The sequence below is a fragment of the Lemur catta genome, chromosome 2 (genome assembly GCF_020740605.2).
Source record: "Lemur catta isolate mLemCat1 chromosome 2, mLemCat1.pri, whole genome shotgun sequence".
NCBI classification, from domain to species: Eukaryota; Metazoa; Chordata; class Mammalia; order Primates; family Lemuridae; genus Lemur; species Lemur catta.
The window spans coordinates 86,723,588-86,749,778 of NC_059129.1; the positions used below are offsets into that span (position 1 = coordinate 86,723,588).

The 26,191-nt window shown below is 38.4% G+C and overlaps 1 protein-coding gene and 1 long non-coding RNA gene across 4 annotated transcripts in view; both read right to left on the bottom strand.

Annotated features, from left to right (window-relative positions):
- Nucleotides 1–6,286: 6,286 nt before the first annotated feature.
- Nucleotides 6,287–17,217, bottom strand: LOC123632197. Its single transcript, XR_006733291.1, has 4 exons — nucleotides 16,920–17,217; nucleotides 11,359–11,491; nucleotides 6,994–7,234; nucleotides 6,287–6,318 (listed from the first exon to the last, which is right to left on the bottom strand). It is a non-coding gene; the product is annotated as an uncharacterized LOC123632197 (long non-coding RNA).
- A 1,063-nt stretch (nucleotides 17,218–18,280) lies between these two features.
- MAP3K7 (mitogen-activated protein kinase kinase kinase 7) overlaps nucleotides 18,281–26,191 on the bottom strand; it is a 61,393-nt gene continuing 53,482 nt past the window's right edge. For 2 of the 3 annotated variants that reach the window (XM_045544033.1, XM_045544035.1), the window contains 4 exons: nucleotides 24,325–24,386; nucleotides 23,194–23,309; nucleotides 19,763–21,389; nucleotides 18,281–18,519 (listed from right to left, as the gene is read on the bottom strand). In XM_045544033.1, coding sequence (XP_045399989.1) covers nucleotides 21,209–21,389; nucleotides 23,194–23,309; nucleotides 24,325–24,386 — 359 coding nt within the window. In that variant the 3' untranslated portion in view covers nucleotides 18,281–18,519; nucleotides 19,763–21,208. The remainder of the gene's footprint in view (nucleotides 18,520–19,762; nucleotides 21,390–23,193; nucleotides 23,310–24,324; nucleotides 24,387–26,191) is intronic. The other variant, XM_045544034.1, reaches the window with a different exon arrangement.

Genomic DNA, 26,191 nt, shown 5'->3' on the forward strand with positions numbered 1-26,191 from the left:
CCGAGGTGAAGGCAGTGAATCCCCGTGGGCTGAGTCAGGTGTGGTGCGGTCGAGACTCGGGGGAGGGCGGGGAGTGAGTGGATTAGATCTCCGTACTCAAAGTGTGGTCCTTGGACCAGCAGCATTGGCGTTACCTTGGAGCTTGTTAGAAATGAAAAGTCTTGGGCCACTGAACCAGAATCTTCATCTTAATATTTCTGGTGATTCCTATGGACATCAAAGCTTGACAAGCCCTGGATTGGCCCCCAGTGGGCAAGGGTCCCCCAACTCACTCCACAGGAGAACTGTGGACAACTCCGGTTCTTCCTTCCAGGGTTCAGCATAGGTGTCTGCAGATCCTCCAATGGGGGGTTGTGTGGGTGTTTATGACACACATTAGAGTCAAATTTATTCATACAGGAATCACTTTTTCTTTCTTTCTAGATTCATTAAAGTAAACTTTTCAATCCTAAAACCCACATGTGATATACGGATATGGCTGGCCTTGCTCCAGGTTAGCTGTCCTCTGCCCACGCCATTCAGTAAAGTCCTCCAAACCACACCTAGCCTGACCCTTTCTCCTTATGGAGACACAATCTCTCTCTCTCCCCACCCCTCACGCACATGCGAGCACGCATACACACACACGCACGCACACACACACACGCACACACACACAGAGCCCATGACATTTTCCACCTCTGGACCTGAACTCATGTTATCACTTCTGCCTCGGATATCCTCCTTGCCATCTTCTGGCTAAATTTTAGTCATCCTTTAAGTTTCTTTTTTTTTTTTTTTTTGAGACAGAGTCTCGCTCTGTTGCCCGGGCTAGAGTGAGTGCCGTGGCATCAGCCTAGCTCACAGCAACCTCAGACTCCTGGGCTTAAGCGATCCTACTGCCTCAGCCTCCCGAGTAGCTGGGACTACAGGCATGAGCCACCATGCCCGGCTAATTTTTTTTTTGTATATATATTTTTAGTTGGCCAGATAATTTCTTTCTATTTTTAGTAGAGACGGGGTCTCACTCTTGCTCAGGCTGGTCTCGAACTCCTGACCTCGAGCGATCCACCCGCCTCGGCCTCCCAGAGCTAGGATTACAGGCGTGAGCCACCGCGCCCAGCCTAGTCATCCTTTAAGTTTCATTTAAAGTGATAGCTCAACCAGAGCCTCCATTCTGCTCTCACAGTGCCCCGTATAAAATGGCGTTGTGATGGTATTTCGGTTGTCACTACCTTGCATCACAGTGTTCTGTTATGGCATGATCACCTCCTGGAGACACTGACCCCGGCAAGAGCAAGGACCATGTTGTATTTATTCATCTTTGCATCTCCAACGCCCAGCACTATGTCAGGCACAGTGCAGATTCCCGGAAAATGCTTACTGCGTAAGTAAAGCAGAAAAAAACTTAGCTTGTTATGATGGCTTTTTGTTTTGTCCTTTGAATTTTAATCAGAAAGAAATAAAATTACTGCTGACTTCAAGTGTTTGGGAAATTTCTGTAAAACCTTACAACCCAAGTGAAAAAAATAGATCAAAGGGAAATTAGATGGCAATTTGTTAAAAAAAAAATGTAGTGGTATTTTAATTAGAGAATATTCTTCTCATTGAAATGAGGAACTCCCAGGGAAATACTTGATATGTTAGAGTATCCCTGCTCTCATTTTCTTCTCCAGCTATTATGAGACCTGCTGAGCAGCGTTTGTGCAGGGAAGCTCCTAGGACGCTGCACAGTGAGGACACTCAGCACTTACACAGCACTCTGCTCTGGACAGCCGAGCCTGTCACTGTCCTGGTCCTGCGGGGGGAAAGCCCACACTATTGACTGGATTTGCTGGCTGAGAGGCCCTGAGGATAAACGACTTGATCAACTTGCTCGACTTGCTCGACTCCAAGCAACTGGACTGTCACAGGCAGAATTCCGAGTTCGGGATCCTCCCCTCAAGTCAAGCGTTAGTCCCTATCTGAGAATTTAATCCTTTTTGACAAACATTACACATTGAACAAAAAGACCTTCCGGAAGGAGGCTGTGTGGAGTTGGTCACTGTTTCCTAGACTTTGGGATGTCACAAATCAATAAAATATTTGAAACTAAGCATAGGGGTGACTGTGGGATGGCTGTCTTTTTATCTTGCTAATTAGAAAGGCTAAGAAAATATATGACCAGAATGATGCCATAAAAGAAAACAAATGTTTTACACCAAAACATAAAGAATTGTCTCAAAATAAAGCCCTCCTTTTAAGAAATTGAACACATTTACTTTTATGAAAAACTTACCACATTATATTTTTCTCATTTCACAGCAGAACAAGGAAAACCAGGAATAATTTGGAGCAGTGTTAGAGAACCTCTGGCTTTGACAATCTTTTGTACACTAGATCATGTATTCTGTAGAAACCCCAAAGCCAAACTTTTAAAAAAAATTTTTAAAGTTTTTAATTATTGTGGATACATAATAGTTGTTCATATTTATGGGGTACATATGATATTTTGATGGAAGCATATGATGGGTAATGATCAAATCAGGGTAACTGGAATAGCCATTGCCTCAAGCATGTATCATTTCTTTGTGTTAGGAACATCCCAATTCCACTCTTTAAGTAATTTAGAAATATACAATAAATTATTGTTAACTATGGTTGCCCTGTTGTGCTATGGAACACTAGATCTTATTATTCCTTCTATATAGCTGCATTTTTGTATACATTAAACATCCCTTCTTTATCCCCATCTCCCCGTTACCCTTCCCAGCCTCTGGTAACCATTATTCTGCTCCTATCTACGTGAGTTCAATTTTTTTTTGGCTCCAGCATAGGAGTGAGAACAAGTGAGATTTATCTTTTTGCACCTAGCTTATTTCGCTCAACACAATGTCCTCCAGTTCCATCCATGTTGTTGCAAATGACAGGATTTTGTTCTCTTTTATGGCTGAATAATATTTCATTGTGTATATATACCATATTTTCTGGACACTTAGGTTGCTTCCACACCTTGGCTTTTGTGAATAGGGCTGCAATAAACATAAGAGCACAGATATTGCCTCGATACACTGTTTTCCTTTCTTTTGGATGTATTCCCAGCAGAGGGATTGCGGGTCATGTGGTAGGTAGTAGTTCTATTTTCAGTTTTTTTGGAAACCTCCATACTGTTCTCCACAGTGGTTACACTAATGTACATTCCCGCCAAGAGTGTACGAGGGTTCCCCTTTCTCTGTATCTTCACTAGCATTCACTATCGCCTGTCTTTTGCATTAAAGCCATTTTAGTTGGGGTGAGATGACATCTCATTATAGTTTTTTTTTAATTCTTTTTTTCAGCATATTGTGGGGGTACAAAAGTTTAGGTTACGTATATTGCCCTTCCTCCCCAAGCCCCCCAAGTCAGAGCTTCAAACGTGTCCATCCCCTAGACAGTGCGCATGGCACTCATTATGTCTATATACACCCATCCCCTCCCCCCGCCGCATCTGCCGGACAACCGATCAATGTTATTCCTGAATGTGCTCTTAGGTGATGATCAGTGAAACCAGTTTGATGGTGAGTACATGTGGTGCTTATTTTTCCATTCTTGGGATACTTCGCTTAGTAGAATGGGTTCCACCTTGTTCCAGGAAAATACAAGAGGTGCTATATTACCATTGTTTCTTATAGCTGAGTACTCCATGATATTCATATACCACCTTTTATTAATCCACTCATGTATTGATGGGCATTTGGGTTGTTTCCACATCTTTGCAATTGTGAATTGTGCTGCTATAAACATTCGAGTGCAGATGTCTTTTTTATAGAATGTCTTGTTCTTTTTGGTAGAAGCCCAATAATGGGATTGCTGGATCAAATGGTAGGTCTACTTGTATCTGTCTAAGGTATCTCCACATTGCTTTCCACAGAGGTCTTTGCCACATTTTTACTCAGGTTGCTGGTTTTTTGTTTGTATATATTTTTATTGTTTTTTAACTTTCTTTTTTTAAATTTCAGAATATTATGGGGTATAAATATTTTGGTTTACATGAACTGCTTTGGTTTAGTTTGAGTCAAAGTTATTCAGATAGTGTGCATTGTACCGTTAGGCGTGAATTTACCTAGCCCCCCTCCCCTTCCCATGTTTGTATATATTTTTAAAATGTATATATAAACAAGGCAGAGGTACAGACAAAACAGGCTGTTACCTCAGAGGGCGTGTGTTAGGGGACAAGGCCAAGAAAAGTAATTCTTCTTTGCCTTTTACCTCCTTGTACTGGAAGGTCACACATGTTACCAGCAAATGTCACTAATTGAATAAAAAAAATTAAAGAAATTATCACTAAAATGTCATTTTGCTTAAGTATCTCAAAATTTCTAATTTGAGGCTTTTTAATAGTACAGCCAAAAGAAAAAAAGAAAAAAGAAAGAAGTTTTGAGCTGAACCTCCATGCAGATTCATTGGCAAAATTTTAATAATTAGAAGAAAACTTCCCTTCATTGTTACAGTCACATACCCTCGCCTTTTCCCACCTCCCCTTCTCCTTTCTGAAAAGAGCTCAGACTAAGACAGGAGCCCGTCTCTCTTTAAAGAGACTATTTGTTTCCATGGTAACTTGCCTTCTTCATCTTCAGAGTTGTAAACTGGGAAATTCTATTAGAGGCTTATCCAGGCAGTTGCTTTTGAAATGGTGTCTGATATTAGCTGTTTGCTTCATTCACCTTTGCTGCCCAGTAATCTTGAATTTGATGATTTTGTTTCTATTAAAGGAAGGAAGTTAAATAAAACAATATGAAGCTGATTAGAATTGGTGTTATCGGGCTGGGGGTGCACTCTTGCTAGGCCCTGTGACGGGCTGCCTCGTGCCTCTCCTGTGACCGTGTGATCTGCGGAGCCCAGGCCCGCGGCCGCACCGGCCCCCAGAGCCCGGCACACAGGAGGGGCCCTGTGAGGTCAACTGTGGAAGAAATAGAAACCAGCTCTGTTGTCAGAAATGACTTAGATTGTTAATGGATTTTGAGTCTTAGCTATGAGATTCTGATTTGGGCACATGGAGATGATTATACCCCCTGCTAGGAAAGCAAATGTAGTTCAAATAGGTGCAAATAAAGCAAATAACCAGATTACCTGAGGCTGATGATTTTAATTTCTCTAGTAGCATCTATACTTGAAAAGGTACATTTATTGCTTATTGAAATAGAAGGTTTAGGGGGTTTTATTGACCAGTGTGATTGATATGCAGGAAATCTATGTTTTGGTCTCTCCAGATCCTCAAACAAATCACATTTAAGTCACAGTTTATAAACATAGAAAATATCTTGAAAGCACTTTTTCTACTCAAGAAATTCAACCACTTTATTCCTCTTAAAAGCAACTTCATCTGATTAAATTGAAAAAATAACATTCTATTGATTTTCCTTTTTTTAAAAGCTAATTGTCAATCAATAACTTACCTCCAACATTTGAACAGATTTCCTAGATAAAATATTAATATTTAAAAATAATATTTAGATTGAATGATGAAACAGTTCTGGAGATGGATGGTAGTCACGGTTGTACAGCAATGTAAATGGACATAATGCTACTGAATTGTACACGTAATGGTGGTTAAAATGGTAAATTTTATATTATGTGTATTTTACCACAATAAAAATAATATTCAGAATTTTTTCATTGGAAAATACAACAGTGTCTGAAATTGCTACAGAAAAGCACATTAAACAAAACAAAATTAGATGAGAGTCTTACACTCTTAGCCTTTTTCTTTGAAACAGGTTCTCACTTTGTCACCCACGTGTGGTGTGCAGTGGCACAATCATAGCTCACTATAACCTTGAACTCCTGGGCTCAAGTGATCTTCCTGCCTCAGCCATCTGAGTAGTTGGGACTACAGGTGCATTACACCATGACTGGCTAATTTTTAGAAAAAAATGTGCCCAGCCAGACTCTTAGCGTTTTATGAAGCTTTCCTTTCTCTTTAAACTTAGACTCCCAAGAAAATCCCAAACTTCAGTTTCCTTCATCCTTTTCAGTTTTGAAACAATTTGAATGCCTGCTTTTCCTTTTCCACGAGAGAGCATAAAAGTACTATGTTTGATAGCCCTTATCTTTATAACGAATTACAGTATTCCTTTGTTTCTAATTCTCACCCGGGAGAAGTTTGCTGTCTCATAAGAAGGATCAAAGAACACGAACCTTCTCAGAATTGTGGGAAATCTCTGTAGCAAACTTGTCCTACCAGGGCAAGTGTCTTAGTCCATTTTGTGCTGCTATAACAGAATACCTAAGACTGGGGAATTTATAAAGAGCAGAGATTTGTTGCTTACCATTCTGGAGGCTGGGAAGTCCGAGGTTTTGAGCATTGTATCTGGTGAGGACCTTCTTGATATGTTATTGCATGGCAGATGACAGAAGGGCAAGAGAGCACACACACACATAAGATTAGAGATAGAGAAAGGGATGAGAGAGAGAGAGTGCATGAGTGAGCAAGAGAGAGCTGAACTCATCCTTTTTATCAGGAACCCACTCCCTTCCGTAACTAACCCGCTTCTGCAGTAATGGCCCTAATACATTTCATGAGGGCTCTGACCTAGTCACCTCTTAAAGGTCCCTGGTGGAGGATAAAACAACTCTATCTTGTACACTAATACCTTATGTTGACTCTGGTTAACTCCTGTTTCAGAAATGTCTCTAGATTTCTACTTTATCTGCTGTTACTGCAAATCCTGCCCTTAGGTCAAAACAACCTTGACCATAAGTCCTGCCCTCAGGCAGAGTCACATAGCATTCTTGCCATTCTCTGAGAGACGGATGTCAATTGTCTTACCCATTCCTGCCCTATGGCATACAAGTCCCGGGTCTGGGGATGATGGCACAGGGATCCACCATCCTGTTTTGTCTTGCCATCTCTCGAGACATGGACTCTGTTCATAAGTCCCTATTAAATGTTTCTTTCTGAGAAACTTGATTTGTCAGCCTCTTTCTTCAGCATCTCAGCTTCCTCAGACTTTGGGGGTAGGTTTGCATAGACCTGCTCAGCGAGGAACATCCCACCTTTCAACACCGTTGCATTGGGGATTAAACTTCCAACACGTGGACTTTGGGGTTCACATTCAAACCACAGCAGCAGACTTCCTCTCTGCAGCTTCTCCAACAGACGGGCGTTCAGTCTGCGCCCACTCATGTCCAGTGATGAGTAGCTCTCCACCTCACGGACTGCCCATTCTGCTTGTGGTCAGTCTCACAAACATTCATTCCACAGTTTGTCTTGGACAGTGTGAGGTGCTGGGGATACCTAGAGAACAAGATGAATGTGGTCCCACTCTCATAAAGCTGACATTAGAACGTTCTTCTGGGTTTGTGTGTGTGTGTTTTAAATTGAAATCTTATCCCTTTACCTTAAGCCCATTCATTCTAATCATGACTGCAGAGTCATCAAGAGTGCATGGCACGGTTTAAAGAGAGCCTGCCTTCGGCAGCCCTGTGACAAGAACCCTGTCGGCTTTAACCTCCAAATTATTAAGCATTTATACCTTTTTGCTCATCTCAAAAAGAAGTAGAAGCAGTTCATAACTTCATTATAATGGGTAATAGAATGAGGGATTTAATGCAGGCCTGAAACCATGTAGGGGATGAAATCAGCCTAGATGCCATCTACTGGGTACGTGTGAGTTACTCAGGGGGCAGACCATGAAGGCAGACACCTCCCTGGTAAGAGTTGGGGAAGGAAAGACCAGCAAACTCAGCTAAAGGTCAGGAAGACAGTTTAGCCAGGCAGGGGGAGCCTGGTGTCCAGAGAGCAAGGTGCCAAGCAGAAGGTAACAGTCTGATCATTCTGGCAAGCGGCTGACCTTGGAAGGTTTCAGCAGAAGGTGACAGTGTCTCACGAGCTGCTGGGTGGGGCATTTGGGAACAGATCCTATTTGGATGTCTAGACAAGCAGGAAATTTGTCAGCCCGAGGATGGGCAAGCTGCTAACAGGGTTCCTACCAGAGGGATGGGGTGTCCAAGATTCCAGATTCCACAGTGGGAATTGGTGTGATTAGGACCAGCAATGGGCAAGATGAAGACAGGACTCCAACCCTAAAGGGAAGTGGTCATGTTATCAGGGCACAAGTCAAATGAGCAGCAAGGAGAACCTGATGTTAAGTCCCTGAGTGGTCTACACCCTGCATCTGTGGATAGGATTGAGTCATGCCTACATTAGTTAGGCATGCTTTCAGCTGCAAGTGGCTGAAAATCTGAGTCACTGTGGCTTATTGCATAGGCACATTTATTGCCCCCTTAATAAGAAGTCAGAAGCATGGTCTCAGGATTGGTGGTGCAGCTCATCAAGGTCATCCCCATCCTCTGCTCCATCAGCTGCATGTGGGCTCATACATGCTGGCCGCAGTCATCCCGTCCTCACACCATGTCTTAAGCAGGAAGGACAGGTGGGAGCAAAAGCCTCCTTGCTCCCAAGCCTCTGTCCATGTGTCTGGAAGGAAAAGGCTTTTTCAGAAGCCTCTCAGTAGCCTGTCCCCCAGTACTCATTGGCCATATGTGGGGCACTCAGCCACAATGAGCTGCAGCAGGAGCTGGGAATGCAAATCCCTGTTTCTGGCCTCTACAGAGGGAGGTAGACAAGGTGATGGAGACAGTGTTTGCCATAATTCTTTCTATTTTTTTCCTTTTTCCCTCAATTTGAGCAGCACTCTAGATGCCCCTGCTTGCTCCCTTGTCAGAAGTACATTAAGTGAAGGCCAGGCACGGTGGCTCACACCTGTAATCCTAGCACTCTGGGAGTGCCTGCAATCCTCGGGAGGCCGAGGTGGGAGGATTGCTTGCCCTCAGGAGTTTGAGAACAGCCTGAGCAAGAGCGAGACTCTGTCTCTACTAAAAATAGAAAAAATTAGCCGGGCATGGTGGCACACACCTGTAGTCCCAGCTGCTCGGGAGGCTGAGGCTGGAGGATGCCTTGAGCCCAGGAATCTGAGGTTGCAGACCTATGATGACACCACTGCACTCTACCCAGGGCAACAGAGTGAAACTCTGTCTTAAATTAAAAAAATACAATAAAAAGTACATTAGGTAGCTTTGGCTACTTTAGAAACACATGGTGTTGATTTTCATGTAGGTTTACAGCTCATTCCTCTCTCTGAGAGTGACCGATCCTGATTCTTCAGGGCCAGGTGTTGGAGCATATGAGACCTGGCACCACAACTTGTGGCCCTGGGTGAGGCAGGTGTCAGGTACTGGTCACGTGGCAGCCGAGAGAACACTCCTCTACACGCTCAGTTTTGGAAAACTGCCAAGCCCTCACAGTCCAAGGAGAGTGGATTTCAAGTCCTTGACTTACTTCTTCACTTATGCCTTTTCCCTTCCCTCATCCCAATCCACAGCGTTATACAGAAAAGGCCTACAAATGTCATTAAAAAAGAAAGAGGAAGTATGTAACACAGGGCAAGAATTTCCTTAGGTAGTAATAGGGTGGACCCTTAAATTCTGAAAAGACCGGTCCCCCTAGTCTAAAATGGTACCAAAAACAGTTGGGCAAGAGGGCAGGGACTGCAGAACTTGTGTGCATCTTGGGGAGAAAGAAACAAAGGGGCCATTGGGCATCTGGGATAGAATAAAGACACTCAGAAATATAACGAATTAAAAAACTTACTTCACTTGTGCCCTTTCTGAAGAAGATATTGGATGACATCAGTGTCATGAGTAAACATGACACAAAAGACATGAAAGCCAGGAAATAGAGTCCATCCCAGGAGATTAGTGAAGGGCAGTCACAGGATGACGGCTCAGCACTGGCCTAGAGAGTGTGGAGTCTGTGTTGGAGCTGGAGGAACCGTACTGGGTGGCTGCAGAATGATGTCTCCAAGGAGAAATGGGTCTGGGAGGGCTGGTTTTGGAGAATATGAAAAATTGCCGACAGGTGTGGGTGACAAATCTGTTGGAGCACTTATTTAAAAAGGGATCAATCTATAGGCAAATAAAAAAAGGTACTAGGAGAAGCAAATAATTTAAAATAAAAGGCAATATAATGATTGTCTTAGCCCATTCAGGCTGCCATAACAAAATACTGTAGATTGGGTGGCTTATAAACAAAAGAAATTGATTTCTACCAGTTCTGGCAGATTTGGCCCCTAGTGAGAGCATGCTTCCCGGGTCATAGATGCCATCTTCTTCTTGTGTCCTCACATGGCAGAAGGGCAAGGAAGTTGTCAGGGTCTCTTTTCAGGCACTAATCCCATCCATGAGGGCTCCCCTTTTATGATGATCTAATCACCTAGCAAACGTCCCACTTCTTAAGACCATCAACTTGGGGGGTAGGATTTCAGTGTATGAATTTAGGGGGGGACACAAACATTCAGACCATTGCAATTATAGTAATACATTACTTGGATCAGCAGTGAATGATATTTATATTGTCATAACAATGCAACATTGACTGTGATTTAACCCGAAATTGTGCATTGGAAGAAAAGGCAGGCGAAATGGCAGAGGAGTGTGTCCATTACCTAAATTCTCCATTAACTAAAATATGATATTCAAAATTTTGGTATGCAAAATTGTTAAATCAAGAAATAGTTGTATAAGCATATTATTTAAAAACACGGGTTAAACAGAAGAAATGGATGGAGAGCAAAGGGTGGGACAGAAACTGCTAATTTTGTAAAAAAACATATTTGATTTAAAAACTATGTACATGAATTACCTTAAAAATTGAAATTCAGCTTTAAAATGCATTTTAAAAGTAAAGCAAATTGTTGATTTTGCTGAGGTGCATTCTGCTTCTTGGCCCTGAAGCTTACCCCAGCCTGTGGCCAGGCCACCATGGGTGTGCTACAAAATCATGACCCTTAATGAGCTGACCCAGCAGGGGGAAGTGGAGGAGCATGTCAGCATTTCTGGGCTCGTTTTGCCCCCTTGTTAAACAGAACCAAGTTCTCAGGAGTTTTAATTAAGCTCAAATTGGGAATGAAGCAGGCGGAGGGATTGGGAGAAGAGATGAAAACCCCATTCTTTGTGGCAGCCTGTCTTGTCATCTGTGAATGCTTAGCACGCAACGATCAGCCCTACTCGGCTACCACAGGGGAAATTACCATATGTAAATACGAAACTCGGGATTACCCAAGGTCCTTGAATGCTCAAAGTGATTAGTGTTCAACTTAATCCTCAGGGATTAGTATTTATGCCAAGTCAATAATTGAAAGGATATTCTGTAAATGACTCATTTAGGCGTAGTGTACATGTATGGTTTTACAAATAATCACTACAATTTATGGTGATTAGAGTATTAAGTTCAATTTCCACTGATGTTTGGAGGCAGCTGTTTCTCTCAGTGTCCCTGAGGTTTAATACACCAAGATTTGCAATGGGTCATGTGTTGTATCTGGGAATGCTATCCTGTCATTTTATCCAAGGGAGACTCACCGTTGTGCTGGTCTTGCAAACGCATCCCTTGAGCAGAGCAGCAGCAATTTGGCTCAAGGACTCTCCCTGCAGTCCCAGAGATCTTTCACGGGGGCCTGTCTTTTACACTTGCTCACAGGATATTTCCTGACTCCTAAGTAGAGGAAACACTTTTGAAATGACTGTGAAGAATTTATGTTAACATTGTTGTAACTGTGAAAGGATTTAGAGTCTTTTATAAAAGGAGGAACCAACTAATCCACATTAATTCTAGTTTCCCACCAACGTTTTGATACATTCTCATCAATGCCTGAAGTATGTGTAACAGAGGGAAAGAATGAGCCCCAGTGGAGAGTGGGGAAGGTAACGTTAACCATACTGAGAGATTATGGGCATTTAGCATTGGATCTGTGTTTACACGATGAGGAAACTGGGGCCGGGCTTATGACAGGATCAGACTGTGAGCTGGTGTCCAGCTGGGACCAGAGCCGGTTTGCTCCCCTTCTCCCCCGCCCCCTGGTCTTTGCCATTCCCTCACACAGTCAGCTGGAATTCTCCTGTTTTCAGGCTCCAAAGCAAAATTCATTGGTTGACTGCAGCTCCTTCCCGGCATCTGAGTGCAATTTCATGAATGCTGATGTAAGGTAAAGCAGAAATGTACTCGTTAGTGCGCTCACCCATCTTGGAATTACGAATAATAAAAACTGGAGATTGTCATGTCAGTGAATAGTCTGACTGTGTCCCCGTGACTATGGCTCTCTCCTATTTCTTTACAAATACACACCTATAAAAAAATCACTAAAAAATGGATATTCACCAAGGAAAAATTAAAAGGAGCATATCCATGTGTTCTCAAAAATCAGCTTGAAGAGGGCAGTCTTGTGAGATGAAATGTCATGTTTCAGTGGATAATAAAATGGCCCATTTCTAACAGCCAGTAGAATAGAGAATTTGGAACTAAGGTGGTAAAGAAACTCTTTTAAGTTACGAATATTTAATACTTCCAGGTCCCGTTTAGCCTCTTTAAAGTATAAAATAAGACATTTTTTTCTCCCAAATAACCAGTGCATTGTGTCTGAGTGGGGGCAAATTTGATTGTGTTTTATTCTGATGAACCTGCTTATCCACGAACAGTCTGCCTGAACACTTTGCATTTCGGACTAACCACCTCCACGTTTGTCATCGTGACAGGTTGTTATTTACCGGGAATGGCAGGTTGTTCAGATCCTAAATGATGCTCTAAGGAACGAAGCTCTAAGGAACAATTATAGCAACAATGCTTAGACATTTCAGGCAGCAAAATTGGCTCAGGTACTAGCTTGTTTAGGCAAGAAAAAGAAATGCATATTTCCTATATTTTTCCTTGCAAGAAGTGGTCCAAAGCCTGGAAGAAGTGGTAGTCAGTTGGTGCAAGGTCTGGTGAATACAGTGGATGACAGAGAGTTGCCAAGTCCAGCTGTTGTAGTTTGAGCAGCGTTGTTTGTGCAACATGTGGTTGAGCGTTGTCTTGTAGAATGATTGGCCTGTCTCTGTAGACCAATCTTGGCTGCTTAATCTCAAGCATCCTCATCATTTCATCCAATTGGTTGCAGCAGACATCCGCTGTAATCGACTGACCAAGTTTCATGAAGCTGTAGTGGATAATATCAGCACTGGACCACCAAACAGACACTATTAGTAGTTTTTGATGAGTATTCGGTTTTGGACTGTGTTTTGGCATTTCATCTTTATCCAACTGTTGTGCGAATGCTTGTGATTGTCAATAAGAATCCATTTTTCATCACACGTAACAATACAGTGTAGAAATGATCTGCCTTTATGTCGTGACAGCTTTGAGACGATTTCTCTTCTGATGCTCGTTAACCCATGTATCCAGCTTCTTTACCTTGCTGATTGCTTCAAATGCTCCAATATTGTTGGAATAGTAACATCAAACCTAATTCATGCATTGGTTGAGATGGATTTGCTTCCACTACAGCTTTCAGCTCATCATTATCCATCCACCTTGGTCTCAGGTCACCCACGAGGCTCGTTTTCAAGATTGAAATCACCAGAATGGAACTTCTCAACCATCAACATACTGTGTGTTCATTAGCCACATTCTCCCCAAACACTTCGTTGATATTTTGAGCTGTCTGCACTGCATTGGTACCACGATGGAACTCATATTCAAAAAGAACATGAAGTTTTGACTTATCCATGGTTTCACAAAAATTGCTCTAAAACAAACTTTGAAAGATAATCACAAACCCAAATCTGTGTTTGAAAGACAGAGGATGTACCTTCACAATAAAAATAAAACAAACAGTGTCAAAGTGAAACGTCAGAGATATCAACTGTCAAACTCAGTACTGAAGGAAATCAGACATTTCATACTCAATAATCTAATAGGCATTAGATTATAGGCATTTAGCATTGGATCTGTGTTTACACGATGAGGAAACTGGGGCAGGGCTTATGACAGGATCAGACTGTGAGTTGGTGTCCAGAGCTGGTTTGAATTGCTCCATTCAATGACATTATTATTTCATTTCCATAAAGGACCAAATAGACCATTGTGAATGGGGTTAGGAACCTAGCTCTCTTCCCCTTTAGTAAGGAAATAAGAAAGTATTACTACATTCCAAGTTCTAAACTAATTAACAATGTGATTTCTGTAGGCTCTAAGACTTAGAAGACCTGGGTTTGAACTGGCATCCATCATTTACTAGCTGGGCAAATTTTCAAACCCCTCTGAGCTTCAGTGTATCTCTAAAGCAACATTTAAGAAATGACTGAAACATATTAATAAAATACACTTAATAAATGTTAGTTCTCTTTTCTTTCAATTAAATTCTTTATAATGATGTCTCTAAGTTTGTTAAACATTTTTTCCCTAAAGTCAATTTTTCTTTGTTTTCTTATAGTGGACTTTCCACTGTTTTCTTCCTAAGGGGCATTGGCTGATATTGAGTATTTAAATTATTTCAAGTTTGGTTTCTAACTAAGGTGTTCTAACCTAAAACATATTTTGAGAAGTTTTAATTTATTTTTCCAAGCCACATTCATTATAAAAGGAAAATATTGAAGTCTGCGTACACCATATTGGTCAGATTTTTATATTAATGAAAATGCAAGTCACTTGTGTATTCTGGTGAGAGGCCAGGTTTTCCCACTTCCCCTTTTATTGTGGAGAGTGGGGACAGTGGAAATGGTGGAGGCTGGGGCCTACTTTCCTTCCCAAAGGAAAGTAGTGGTGGCTACTCTTGTCCCCTATGTCCCTCAATCCTTCACTTGTAACTGAACTCTGATCTCTTAGTTAGGCATGTGGTGCCCATTATAAAGATGTTTTGCAGCCTCCCTGCAGCCAGAAGTGGCCATGTGACTAAGGTCTGGTAAAAGGACGTGAGTGTAAGTGATGTGCACCTTCATTGCTCTTACTTTCCTTTTGGATGGGATGCAGATAAGTAGAATTATCATATTACTTTAGACTTCTATATGAGAAGAAAAGAACTACTACCTCATTTAAGCCATTATTTTGGGCAGCAGCCAACCTTATGTCCTAATGAATATAGGGAGACAGTGGACATGGTCTGGAGCACTGAGATTAAAAGGATTTTCTGACATGGGTAAAAAAAAAGTATTAATAAAAGGAGAAGAAATGTTCAGCTCAGCCCAAGGAAATGTGCACCACTTCCTCAATCCCCCTACACATAAAACTTGGAACTATGAATGGGGAGACACAATTATATAGTCAGACATGAGTTTTACCAAGAAGGTACTAATAGCATAATGGCCCCAAAGTACAGAAATAGATCTGTTTCATAAGCATATAATTCATTGATTTCATGTGCGGCTTAGATAATAGAGCTATGCCTACAATCCTCAAAGAAATAACATCTGTTAAAAGATCCTTATGGTACATGCAAAAGGAAAAAGAGTGGTACCAATTTGTGCAAGTAATATGTCTATCACATTTTAGATGGACATTTAGTTAAGGACCTTTGTAGGAAACTGCTTAAAAGCCAAAAGGGTTCTAGAGTGTGTGATAAAGGAATATTACTATTTATTCTGCAACCATAAAAGAAGTTGCACCCATTTTCAGATTTCTTCAGTTTCTAATTTGAATTTAGTAAATGAGTCAATCAAAGATTAATGTAGTTATTCCTGTAATAACTAAAGAGGTATCCACAAATAAAACAAGCAGTAAGTCTGAAAAGTAATTACATTTTGTAAGTTGTTTTTGCTTTTCAGAAGATAAATATCCAGCATTTACTCAGTAATTTCTGGAGCTTTCAAAGCAATGATCCTGCTACTATATGGCATCTATAAGATATTATGGACCATTAAATTACAGGAGAAGGAATGCATTTCATGATTTGGAAATTTAAAAGCACTATAAAACTCAGATAAATAACCATCCATTTCTCAAAAAAGGTTCACTAAAAAGTGGCCTTATATGTTTTTGGAAGACCCAAGTTATGCATAACACAGAAGACACTGGTTGCAAAGGCTGCCTGAAATAAATGATATGAAAGGCAGGTCATTTATTAATAAATAGAAGCTTGGTTTTGGTGAGACTGCGTGGCAAGGGCTGTGAGAAACTCTTAGGGCAGTGGCTAGTCATGGATGGAAGAGGAGCACAGGGCCTGGTGGTAAGTGCCACATGATCTGCTGACAACATAATTATTTATTTCTATGTGCACCACTACAGCTGGAAGGCCCACTGACAGCATCTGTGAGATACTGTATCAAATACTTTTATTTTTATGAAGATTGTTTTCACCGCTACTGAAAATATTGTTTTGCAGGTTGTGGTGTAATAATCAACCTAGTCTTTCCTAGGATGTTGAGCAAGCAGAAAGTAGCTGCAATCTACAAAAACCCAAAAGAACCAGAAAACTTAAAATTCCTCTCAAAGGAATTAAAACTATTTAAGTGTGGGTGGGGCAAGGCTCAAAAGGTAAAGACTACATACCGTAGGATTTCATTTACATAAAATTCTAGAGAATGCAAACTATATTGTTAGAAAGCAGATCAGTTGTCTAAGGCTTGGGGTGGAGGCAGGGCACAAATGGAAAGGGGCGGGAGGGCACTTTCCGGGGAGGTAGACATGTTCAGTATCTTCATTGCTGGGGTGGTTTTCCCAAGTGTCAAAACTCAATTAAGAAGCACATTTTAAATGGATGCACTTTATTGTGTATAAATTATACCCTAATTATAAAATAATAAAACAAAACAAAAAGCAGAAATAAAAAATTAAAAAAAAAAAGGAAAAAAACTCAGGTTAAGTCTCGCTTTCCTGTGGAGCGGTGAACAAGTCATCTTTCCAGACCAAGCCTCACAATGCTATTGTCTGTGTTTTCATTTTTGGCACATGTCTTTTAGGTGAAGGGGGGGAAGAATGAAGATACTCCATCTGTCAAATAAGGGAATGTGAAAGCTAAAGCACCTGAGAATTTGGTAAGCATATAAAATAACAGTATGGCACATTGTTTACAGCATAGACTTGAGTTTCAAAGACACATGGAGGTCTCAGTGTTGGCTTTGCTGCTATCTAGCAGCTGGTTACAAAGCCCCTGTGCCTGAAGGCTGGAAGTTACCTCATGTTCCTTTCCTTTGTTTGTCAATTTAAGATGTTTCCCGTGCTCTTCTTCACATTATGGACTTATAGTGGCCACGGAGTCCCCATGCATGAGATTCTGTCTAAAACAGACGACAACAGAAAAGTAGACTCAGGCCCAAGTCTTAACCTTTAAGAGCCTATTTTCCCATCTGTAAAATGGGAATACCATCTAACTACTGTGTGACTAAAATGGACATGTAACTTGGTATTATATTAGTAATAGCTATTCAGTTTATAATAGATTTACAATAAACATTTGTTATCATTTCCTTCAAAATGAAGGGCAATGCTTAGTTAAATAAAAGATTAATGATATCTTTTAAGCCTGCGGTCCCCAGCCCCTGGGTCATGGACTGGTACCAGTCTGTGGCCTGTTAAGAACCAGGCCACAGAGCAGGAGGTGAGCGGCAGGCAAGCGAGCAAAGCTTCACCTGTATTTACAGCCGCTCCCCATTGCTTGCATCACTGCCTGAGGTCCGCTGCCTGTCAGATCAGCAGCATTAGGTTCTGCATTATGGTGAGTTGCATAATTATTTCATTTTATATTACAATGTAATAATAATAGAAATAAAGTGCACAATAAACGCACTTGAATCATCTCGAAACCATCCACCCCCTAGGGCCTGTGGAAAAATTGTCTTCCATGATACTGGTCCCTGGTGCCAAAAAGGTTAGGGACTCCAGTTTTAAGCCATTTCCTCTTCATGATGTCTTATTAAAATAAAATCTGTCAGGTCCTTCTGAAAAATGCTATGAGAGTTTCCAATAAAACACTATCAGAGTTAACTGAGTATTTTTTCCACTTTGCCTTTTTTCAAGCTACTTAGCTTACTATAATTTCTCTGAGAATATTAGTATATATCATCATCTTTGTATTGCTCAGTAAACATTTTGTTGAACTAAAAAAATATTAAAGAAATGAATGGATGGATTTACTAAAATAAAGGTAGGGTCTATAAGAATGTGTGTATATGTATAGGTTGGGGGAACTAGAGTCAATGAATGAATGAAATACTTAATGTAACTTAGAAATACTGTAAGAAATGTTTTCTAATGAGAAGAATGACTTAGTGATAGATGCTATGTTGTGTTTCATACAAATTAAGACTCATAAAATTGTGAAAAGCACCCATTTAACCAAAAATTTTGAACTGGAGGAGATGATGTGTTAACTGGCCAACCACTCAGCCTCTCAAAAATCATGATTAAGGTACAACAGTGCCGAGTATTGTAAGAATACTGACATTTCAGTTTTTATTAGTTTCCATGTAAGGTAAACACAGAACACCTTACAGCTCATTTGCTGATGTAAGTCATTCCACCACTTTTAAACACCGGTTTAGAATAACAATCTGAATTTTATTAAAAACAAAAATAAATCTAAAAAGCTTCCTTCAATTACACAGTATGCACAAGAATTTCTGCATTACATCATTTTACATAAAATGTTCTGAATGACAGAAGTAGAACTTACTACCATTTGAAGAGAGGAGTTGAGCGCTGAAAACCACACACACTTATAGAAAGAAACAAAAGTTTCACAGGGAAGACCTGTGATCTCTGGCTACAGGCAGGAGCTGAAATTAGGAACATGAAAAAAACTTAAAGAAAAAAGACATTCAATACTCTAAAATACTTCAGCAAAAATAGTCAAACATCTGTAAACAACCTTTAACAAATCTTTTCAATATGCTGTGTTGCTACAAGGTAAAATACTCTTAATTGATTTTTAGTCAACTCAAAAAAGCAGTTTTTATTGCTGAGGAGTATTTCCCTCTAGACTAGAGAAAAGCTTTGCTTTCTTTCCCTGGAAGGCAAGAATAAAATGGAAATTAGGGCTTAACAGTTTGTTTGTCCATTTCTTAGACTGGGGCATTTCAGCCACTTGCTTGCCTGTTTGCTATTCCCACTCAAAAAAAAGAGGGCTAGAATTGTAAAACCAGATTTAATAAAAACTTTGGCTCCAGTTAACATTTTTATTTGAAAGTTTGTTGGACGAGGACACTGATGAAACTGGCTGTGGATTTTAATTATCCCTGGTGTCCTTTTCTCCCATCTCCAGGGATCATCAGGACTTAAAAGTATGAGATCGGCAACACAACTACTTCAAAACAGAGTAAGGCTGAACTGTACTCAATGTCCAGGACAACTACAGTACTGAAAATCCCAAGGAACTTACTGTAAACAAACAAGCAACTGTTCAACAGCCTTTTGCATTTAGTACCATGACTAAAAAACCTACTATTTTCTTCCATTTACCTATCTGGATATTTTTATGAAGTGATTGCATGTAACAATAATAAAATTTCCCTTTAAGTGTGTTATGATACAGCAAAACACATCAATAACTAGAAATAAAATCTGAAATCTCTAATGCTAAATCCTAATGGAAACGTTAAGCCTTAGCACTCACACTTGGACATCTCGTGCTCTGAGATAATTAGAAAAGCCTCTTAACAGTGACTAGGTCCCTTTTGGTGGAGTGAAAATGTACATACAAGCAGCGATGCTACAGATGAGTTATGCTTTTCCTTAGTCTATGGTTATTGTCTCTGTCAATTTTATTTTATTATTACTATATTGAGCCCAATATCAGTTTCAGTTAGGTAATCAAATTATTTGGGAATGATAACCTTCCTTTTATTTAAACTGAGTAATGGAAGACATTTAGTTCCCAAAAGCTTTATAATAATAGATTTGAAGAAGCTTAAAGTGACACAGTTTAGTACAAACTGTCCTTTACCTTTATTCCTTATATACATAAAGAATTCATTATAAAACTCAGTGGGAGGAGGAAAAAATAATGGAAGAAAAAATTACCTGCTTTAGCATTTTTAAGAATAGTTTGATAACTTCTTAGATCAACTTGCTTATCTGAAATAGAGCAAAACTACAATATAATCATGATAGAATTCTAATAATCACAGCAATTACGCTTTCATTTAAAATTTTCTCTTCATAAAACATTAATGCTATAAAAATGAGATTGGTGACAGCTTTATTTAAAAGACACCTTGCACTGGTATCAAAATGTGACTTATTTTTAATGCCAACTGAAAAAATAGAGCTTGTATAGTCTATTATTTCAATGTTGTTTTATTATTACTTTTATTTTGAAGGTTGGTAGCAAAGTTATTGTTAACAATATAAATATTCTCTCTTTTTAAGTGTTGAAATTCTCTTTAAAGTATTGAAAGGCAGCAGGCATTCCAGAATGGGCTTGCAAGGAAAATCAGTCATTACAATATCTAGGATAAGGGGGATACTTGGATTTATATTTACTACTTTAACTTCCTCACTAACTTCTGATTTGCCTGGTTTACTCTTCTTTCGGTATCATAAAAAGAAATCTAAGCCCAAGCCTTTTAGCTGGGACAATTATTTCCATTATTTCTCTTCAGTTTTTTTCCAAATATATGATAAAACAATCCAATAATCACTGCAGGAAGAAATGATCATTTAAACTGAATCATGTTCTTTTGCTTTTTAATTTCACTTGAGATATTAATAAGAGTCATAAAAGCTTTATAGTTTCAACACATACACACAATCACAGAACTAAAAATATGCTAAAAAAAAGTTTCATTTTGTTCAATGTATCATAATCAAATTTTAGTCTAATGAAATCTGGTAAAATTGCTTTCATTAAATATATCAGCTGCTACTTACCTTTAAATATTTTACAGATGGAACTAAGTTCAGTACTGATCCAAGGATGCTGGCATCAAAGCCCTCACCTTTGAACTATCCCTGAAAGTTCTGTATATCTGTAATGTACCACCAATTATTCTAGATTTATAATACCCTGTCTTTAACTTGGTATATACCATAATTTTGGGAAAAAAAGTTACTAGTTTTTTGAGATGAGATACAAGAACAAAATCATTCTTGAGGTTGCACCTCTAATATGGAAAAAAGGATGATGTTTGCATATAGCAGCTAGTTTGAAGCCCTCTGTTCTCTCAGGCTAGCCTTCACACATTGAGCATGCATATACAGCCACAGTTCACCACATCTGTTCTGATGTTGAGAACTGCTGCTTATTCAAGTCACAGATGCCACTATGTTATGAATGAGACACAGTAAAACTGCATGTCCACCATGAGAAAAGGAAAACAAACAATGAAACAAATGCAGCAAATATAGGCAGATGGAATTCAGAACACGCCAAAGATCTAACACTCATGAATTGTCATTATAAGGGGTTTTCTTTCCTTAAAAAAAAGTCTTTCTTTGCATATTTTAAAATTTAACGGTCCCAGAGAATCATGAAGTGCCTTGTCGTTTTTGCTGCTGACTTCTGATAACCTCTAGTTGTTTTTTGCATTGCTGGTAGTAAGTTGAAAGGCTTTTGTTTTCATCTAAAAGCTTTTTATGTTCCTGTACCAGACGAGATGTATTTTGCTGGTCCTTTTCATCCTGGTCCAGTTCTGCAACCAGTTCTTGCCTAAAAACAAATACCACATAATAAAATATTACATGTGATGGAAAAATTGATACCTTACTAGTTAATGATAGAAGCTCAATTAATGAGAACTTTTATTTGGGGTCTATCATTCCGCATCTTAGGCACACTACTCAAATATAATTATGGGCCAGAATGGAAACTATCAGCTACCCTTCTGGTGTAACCATGTATGTATCATAACCCATTTAGTAAGTAACTGTAGTCGGATGATTAATGAAGCAGATAAAATGGTAAAATAAAAGTTTCAGAAAATTTCATTTAGTATCCCCTTTTCGTGTGGGAAGAAGAAAAAAGGTTGGGGAATGCTCTGACTATAGGAAAATAACACGAAGTTTTTATCAGTCATATTCTACTTTTATATTTATATTCATATTCTGAAGTTGCAATTCTATTTAACTATAATTCAGAGTGGTAGGTAACAGAACATTTGCAAGCTAATTAAAATAGATGCTATCCAACTTATTTCCTATTTTAAAACAGGCAGAAAATGCAAAGTATCACTTTTAAGCCACTTAAAATTGCAAATATTTTCAGGAAAGACTCATAGAGTCTTTTATAGTCTGATAAACTTCTTTAAGTCCCTTTTATTTGGGGAGTATTAAGAAGGGCAAGGTTACTGGATATAAATGAATACTTAATAAAAAGTCCTCAAAAATAATTTCCCAATACTATTAGTATTTCTCACTTTAAGTATTTAAAATTGATTAAAACTGTCATAGTTTTCACAACCCACATTCCAATTCACCATTTGTTTTTTCCATCATAGAACTCTTCTTTCAAATGATTTTAAAGTATGACAAAAGTATAGGTTAAATATATGTTATAAGAACATAGAGTATTTTTCCAAAATAAAGTACCAGCAGTTCCACAATTACTTCTACAATTTCCAGACTGTAGTATTTCATTTCCTATTTTGGCTTATCTTTAAGATACCAAGTTGATTTCATTTAAAACATTGTATCAGTAAATTGTGATAAAACTATTTTTTCTTTTCCTTGAAGCACAAATAGAAAACTTTTTACAAGTTACTTCAGAAAATAAGAATTTCATTTATTTAGATTAAAAATAGATAGATGGAATCCTATCATACATATATAAAGTTGCCATGATTTCTTCCTGTAACACTTCATTTTAGTTATCACTCATAAGTCAGCTTGATAAGTATAAAATTTCATCATGCTTAAGAAAACTGAAGATATATACACATCTTTAAGAACTGTGAATTTAGTGGTATGGAAATTGGATTGGATTTCTTTAAAAAGGCAGGAAGGCAGTTTCCATAACTCTCAGAAAAACACGTACAGGTATCAAACTCCCCAGAAATACACTCATAGGTATGAAATAAAGCCCTCTAACAAGTGATCCTACTTCCTAAACACACACCTGGAAAAGACTATATCTACAGAAATGTTCCTAAGATAAAACACTGAACGTTAGTAAATCAAATTATTTTACCTATGCCCAAGGAAACAATAAATCTTCCTAACAATAAATCTAAACAGCTTTTAACTTTAAAACTCTGAGAACATAAAACACATGGGTATATAGCACCAGTTTATTTTCCTTAGTATTAATATGACATAGTCAAAAGCACTGAGTTTTAAACGAAAAATAGTCAAAGGGTACTTAAACATGAAAATAAAATCTCCAAATTGGAAATACACTTAATGACTAACTTTAAAAATCATCAAGTTTTCATGTCTTCAAACAATATTGCACCTTAACATATTTTAAACTCAAAATACTAATGTGTCTTTATTTTTATTCATAAAAGATAACTTACTTTCTCTGTAATAATAATGCAATTTCTGTTTGAACTTTCATATATTCTTGTGCCATTTTACAATGCTGTTCAAATACTGCCATAGATTCTTTGGAGTTCGGACAAGGTGCTAGAGGCTGAAAATAATCAGGAATGTTAAAGCATAATTAAATCAAATTTCAATAGCTAGCTGAGAGTTAAGACAGAGACTGTGATATATTTTTATAGCACTAAGGCAATGATCGTTTATTAATAAAAATAAATGTTAAACTATGCCCTAGAAAATCTCAGTGTCCTTTTGTCAGAATAAGCTAAGAGTTTAAACTTACTTTTGCTGTTTTAACACTTTTGTTTTTTACAGAGAACCACGACTAGAATACTTGTAGCCTCTGGTGTGACATTTCAGGTTGCCAAACTATATTATGCCTAAAGATGTTTATAGCCCCTATACTCATGAGGAGGCACTGAAGGGTATTATTTACATTTTCCATCACTATGAACATAAGAAGGTATCACAAAATGTGTCAGAAATAGCTTATAGGATACACACACACACGTTTTTGAGACAGAGTCTCACTCTGTCACCCGGGCTAGAGTGCAGTGGCAGTCATCATAGCTCACTGCAACCTCTAACTCCTGGGCTCAAGTGATCCTTCTGCCTCAGCCTCTCAAGCAGCTGGGATGACAGGAGTGTGCATGGCTAATTTTTAAAAAAAAATTTTTGTAGAGACAGGGTCTCGAACTCCTGGCCTCAAGTGATCCTACCGTTTTGCTACCAAAGTGGAGTTTTATATTTCAATGTGCTAAAGTTAAAGAGTACAAATGCTATGCTTGGCAGTCTTGAAGAAAGATATTAGGGATATTTCAAGATGACTGTCAGAATAAGAGCATATTATTATGCCAATTTTAAATTTGATTAACTTCAGGTGTAGCAATTAAAAAATATAAAAATGCAAAAAAACCCTGAATAAATTTGATTAACGTAACTAAAAGAATTGTTTATTTTAATTTGATTTTTGAAAGTTTAAGGAGGCCAACTAAAAGCATGAATAAATGAATATAAAATGATGGATAGGAACATAATTGTCAGCTTCAAAGATAAATTCTCTAAGAAGAAAAAAGTAAACTTTCTCTGGGAAAGTACTCCTTTACCTGTAGTTGGTGATCCAGTGTAAGATAAGCCATTGGGATGGAGTTATCTGACCCATTGGTATCTGGAATACAAGCATGTGTTTCATTTATTTTCTGTCATAAATAATTATACAAAAAGCAAGAAAGCATGCATGAAATGCTTTTTTCCCTCTAAAGTAAATGACATGTAAAATAAAAGTTACTGCTATTGGCAATGAATAGAGTTTATTTTTGAATTCTAAAGGTAAAAACAGGACATCCAATTTCCAGATAATTAGATGCAATCATGTTCTCATACCTACAATTAAAGTTGGCTATAAACTGAATAGAAAATAATATAGTAAAGCTTGTCTTTGTTTAACTAAAAGCAAAAACAGTGATATGGGACCTTTATATTTTGAGTCTCTCGCTCTGCCCACTGAGCCAGCGGGGACAGTCTGCAGGACCTTTACGTTTTAAATTTAATCCTAATTGACCCTACCTAATCAAACCCACATCTCTTTCTTTTCTTTATGGTGTTAAGTTTATTTTACATAAGCCTGTGTCAATTCTGTTAACATCAGTGTTTAACAGGGAAAGGGAGAAAGCAAGAGACACTTTCTCTTCCAGCAGATCATTTTCAATTCATATAGATTCTAATGTGAAGCCTCCTCTATCTCGCCCTCCAACAAGAATCACTGCAGAAAATGAGAAATGTTATTGATGAGAGTATATTACAAATATGAATAGTGCGGAAACAAAAAAGAGGTTTAGAACTGTGGCTCAATGTCATGCCAAAAACAGTTAAATCGGTTAATTCTGCCAACCAGTCAACTCTATCAAACTATCTGAACAGAAAGTGTTTGTTTATATTTCAAAAGAGGTAAAACTGTTATACAAATTGATTGAGATGCATGAGATGGTCTCTTCCCAACATGAACACTTATGTAGAACAGTTCCAGAAGTAAGCAGAGTAACTATGAAGTAGTATAAACTTTTCTACTTCAGAAGTAGCTGCTTTCCCACTGTTGGTAGAGAAAAAAAGGAGCTAAATGAGTGAGCTGCTCAGCCCTTTTCTGATAAGTAACTTCCCTGAAAGAGGAAGGTCGGGATGTAAGGGGAAGGTTGGGATGACAGCAGAGGCACTGCACTCAACTGAATAAAAAACCAAGACAGTCTGATAGTTCAGTAACCTTTTAATTTATTGTTGACTGATATTCCAGGTTTTTAAAAAAGCCATTGAGAATGTGCTTGCAAGTAACTTTAAAAGCAAATTAGCTAAATCAGGCCAAATAGATAATGCATATAAGGAACACCGTGCAATGCTGGCATATAACTAAGCACTCAAAACACGGTGGTGGCTGTTATCATAATCAATATTATTATTACTGATACTAAATGGAGGTTTAGGAAGAGCGGGCAATTTTAAATAGTCAAATATGTATTTAGATTAAAAAAGTAATGTTTATGAAATACTAGAGTGCAATAGAGAAAAAAAAAAAACCCACTAGAGCCTTGAGGTACTTACCCTAAATTATCTACAGTACTAATACAAACATTTTTTTGAAAAGGCCAAACAAGAAATATACTTAATTTGTTATTTCTTTGACCAAATCTCTCCCTACTCCCAACAGTAGTTTTTAAACTATGCTCACACGCAAATATTGCCTTCCACAAAATCAAAACTGATTAAAAATGATTTCCTTCTGACTTAACAGGAAAAATTAAGTGTGCTTAAAAAAAATTTTCTCAATTTAACATTTCCATTCTTATTAATCTTTCTTAAATTATTGATACATTATATATCCCATTATATTAGCATCCTGTATCTCATATATGTTTTAGAATTAAGTATACATCAATGTTTAACAGTAATCTGGGAGTGGGGAAAAAAAGTCCAAAGATTGGG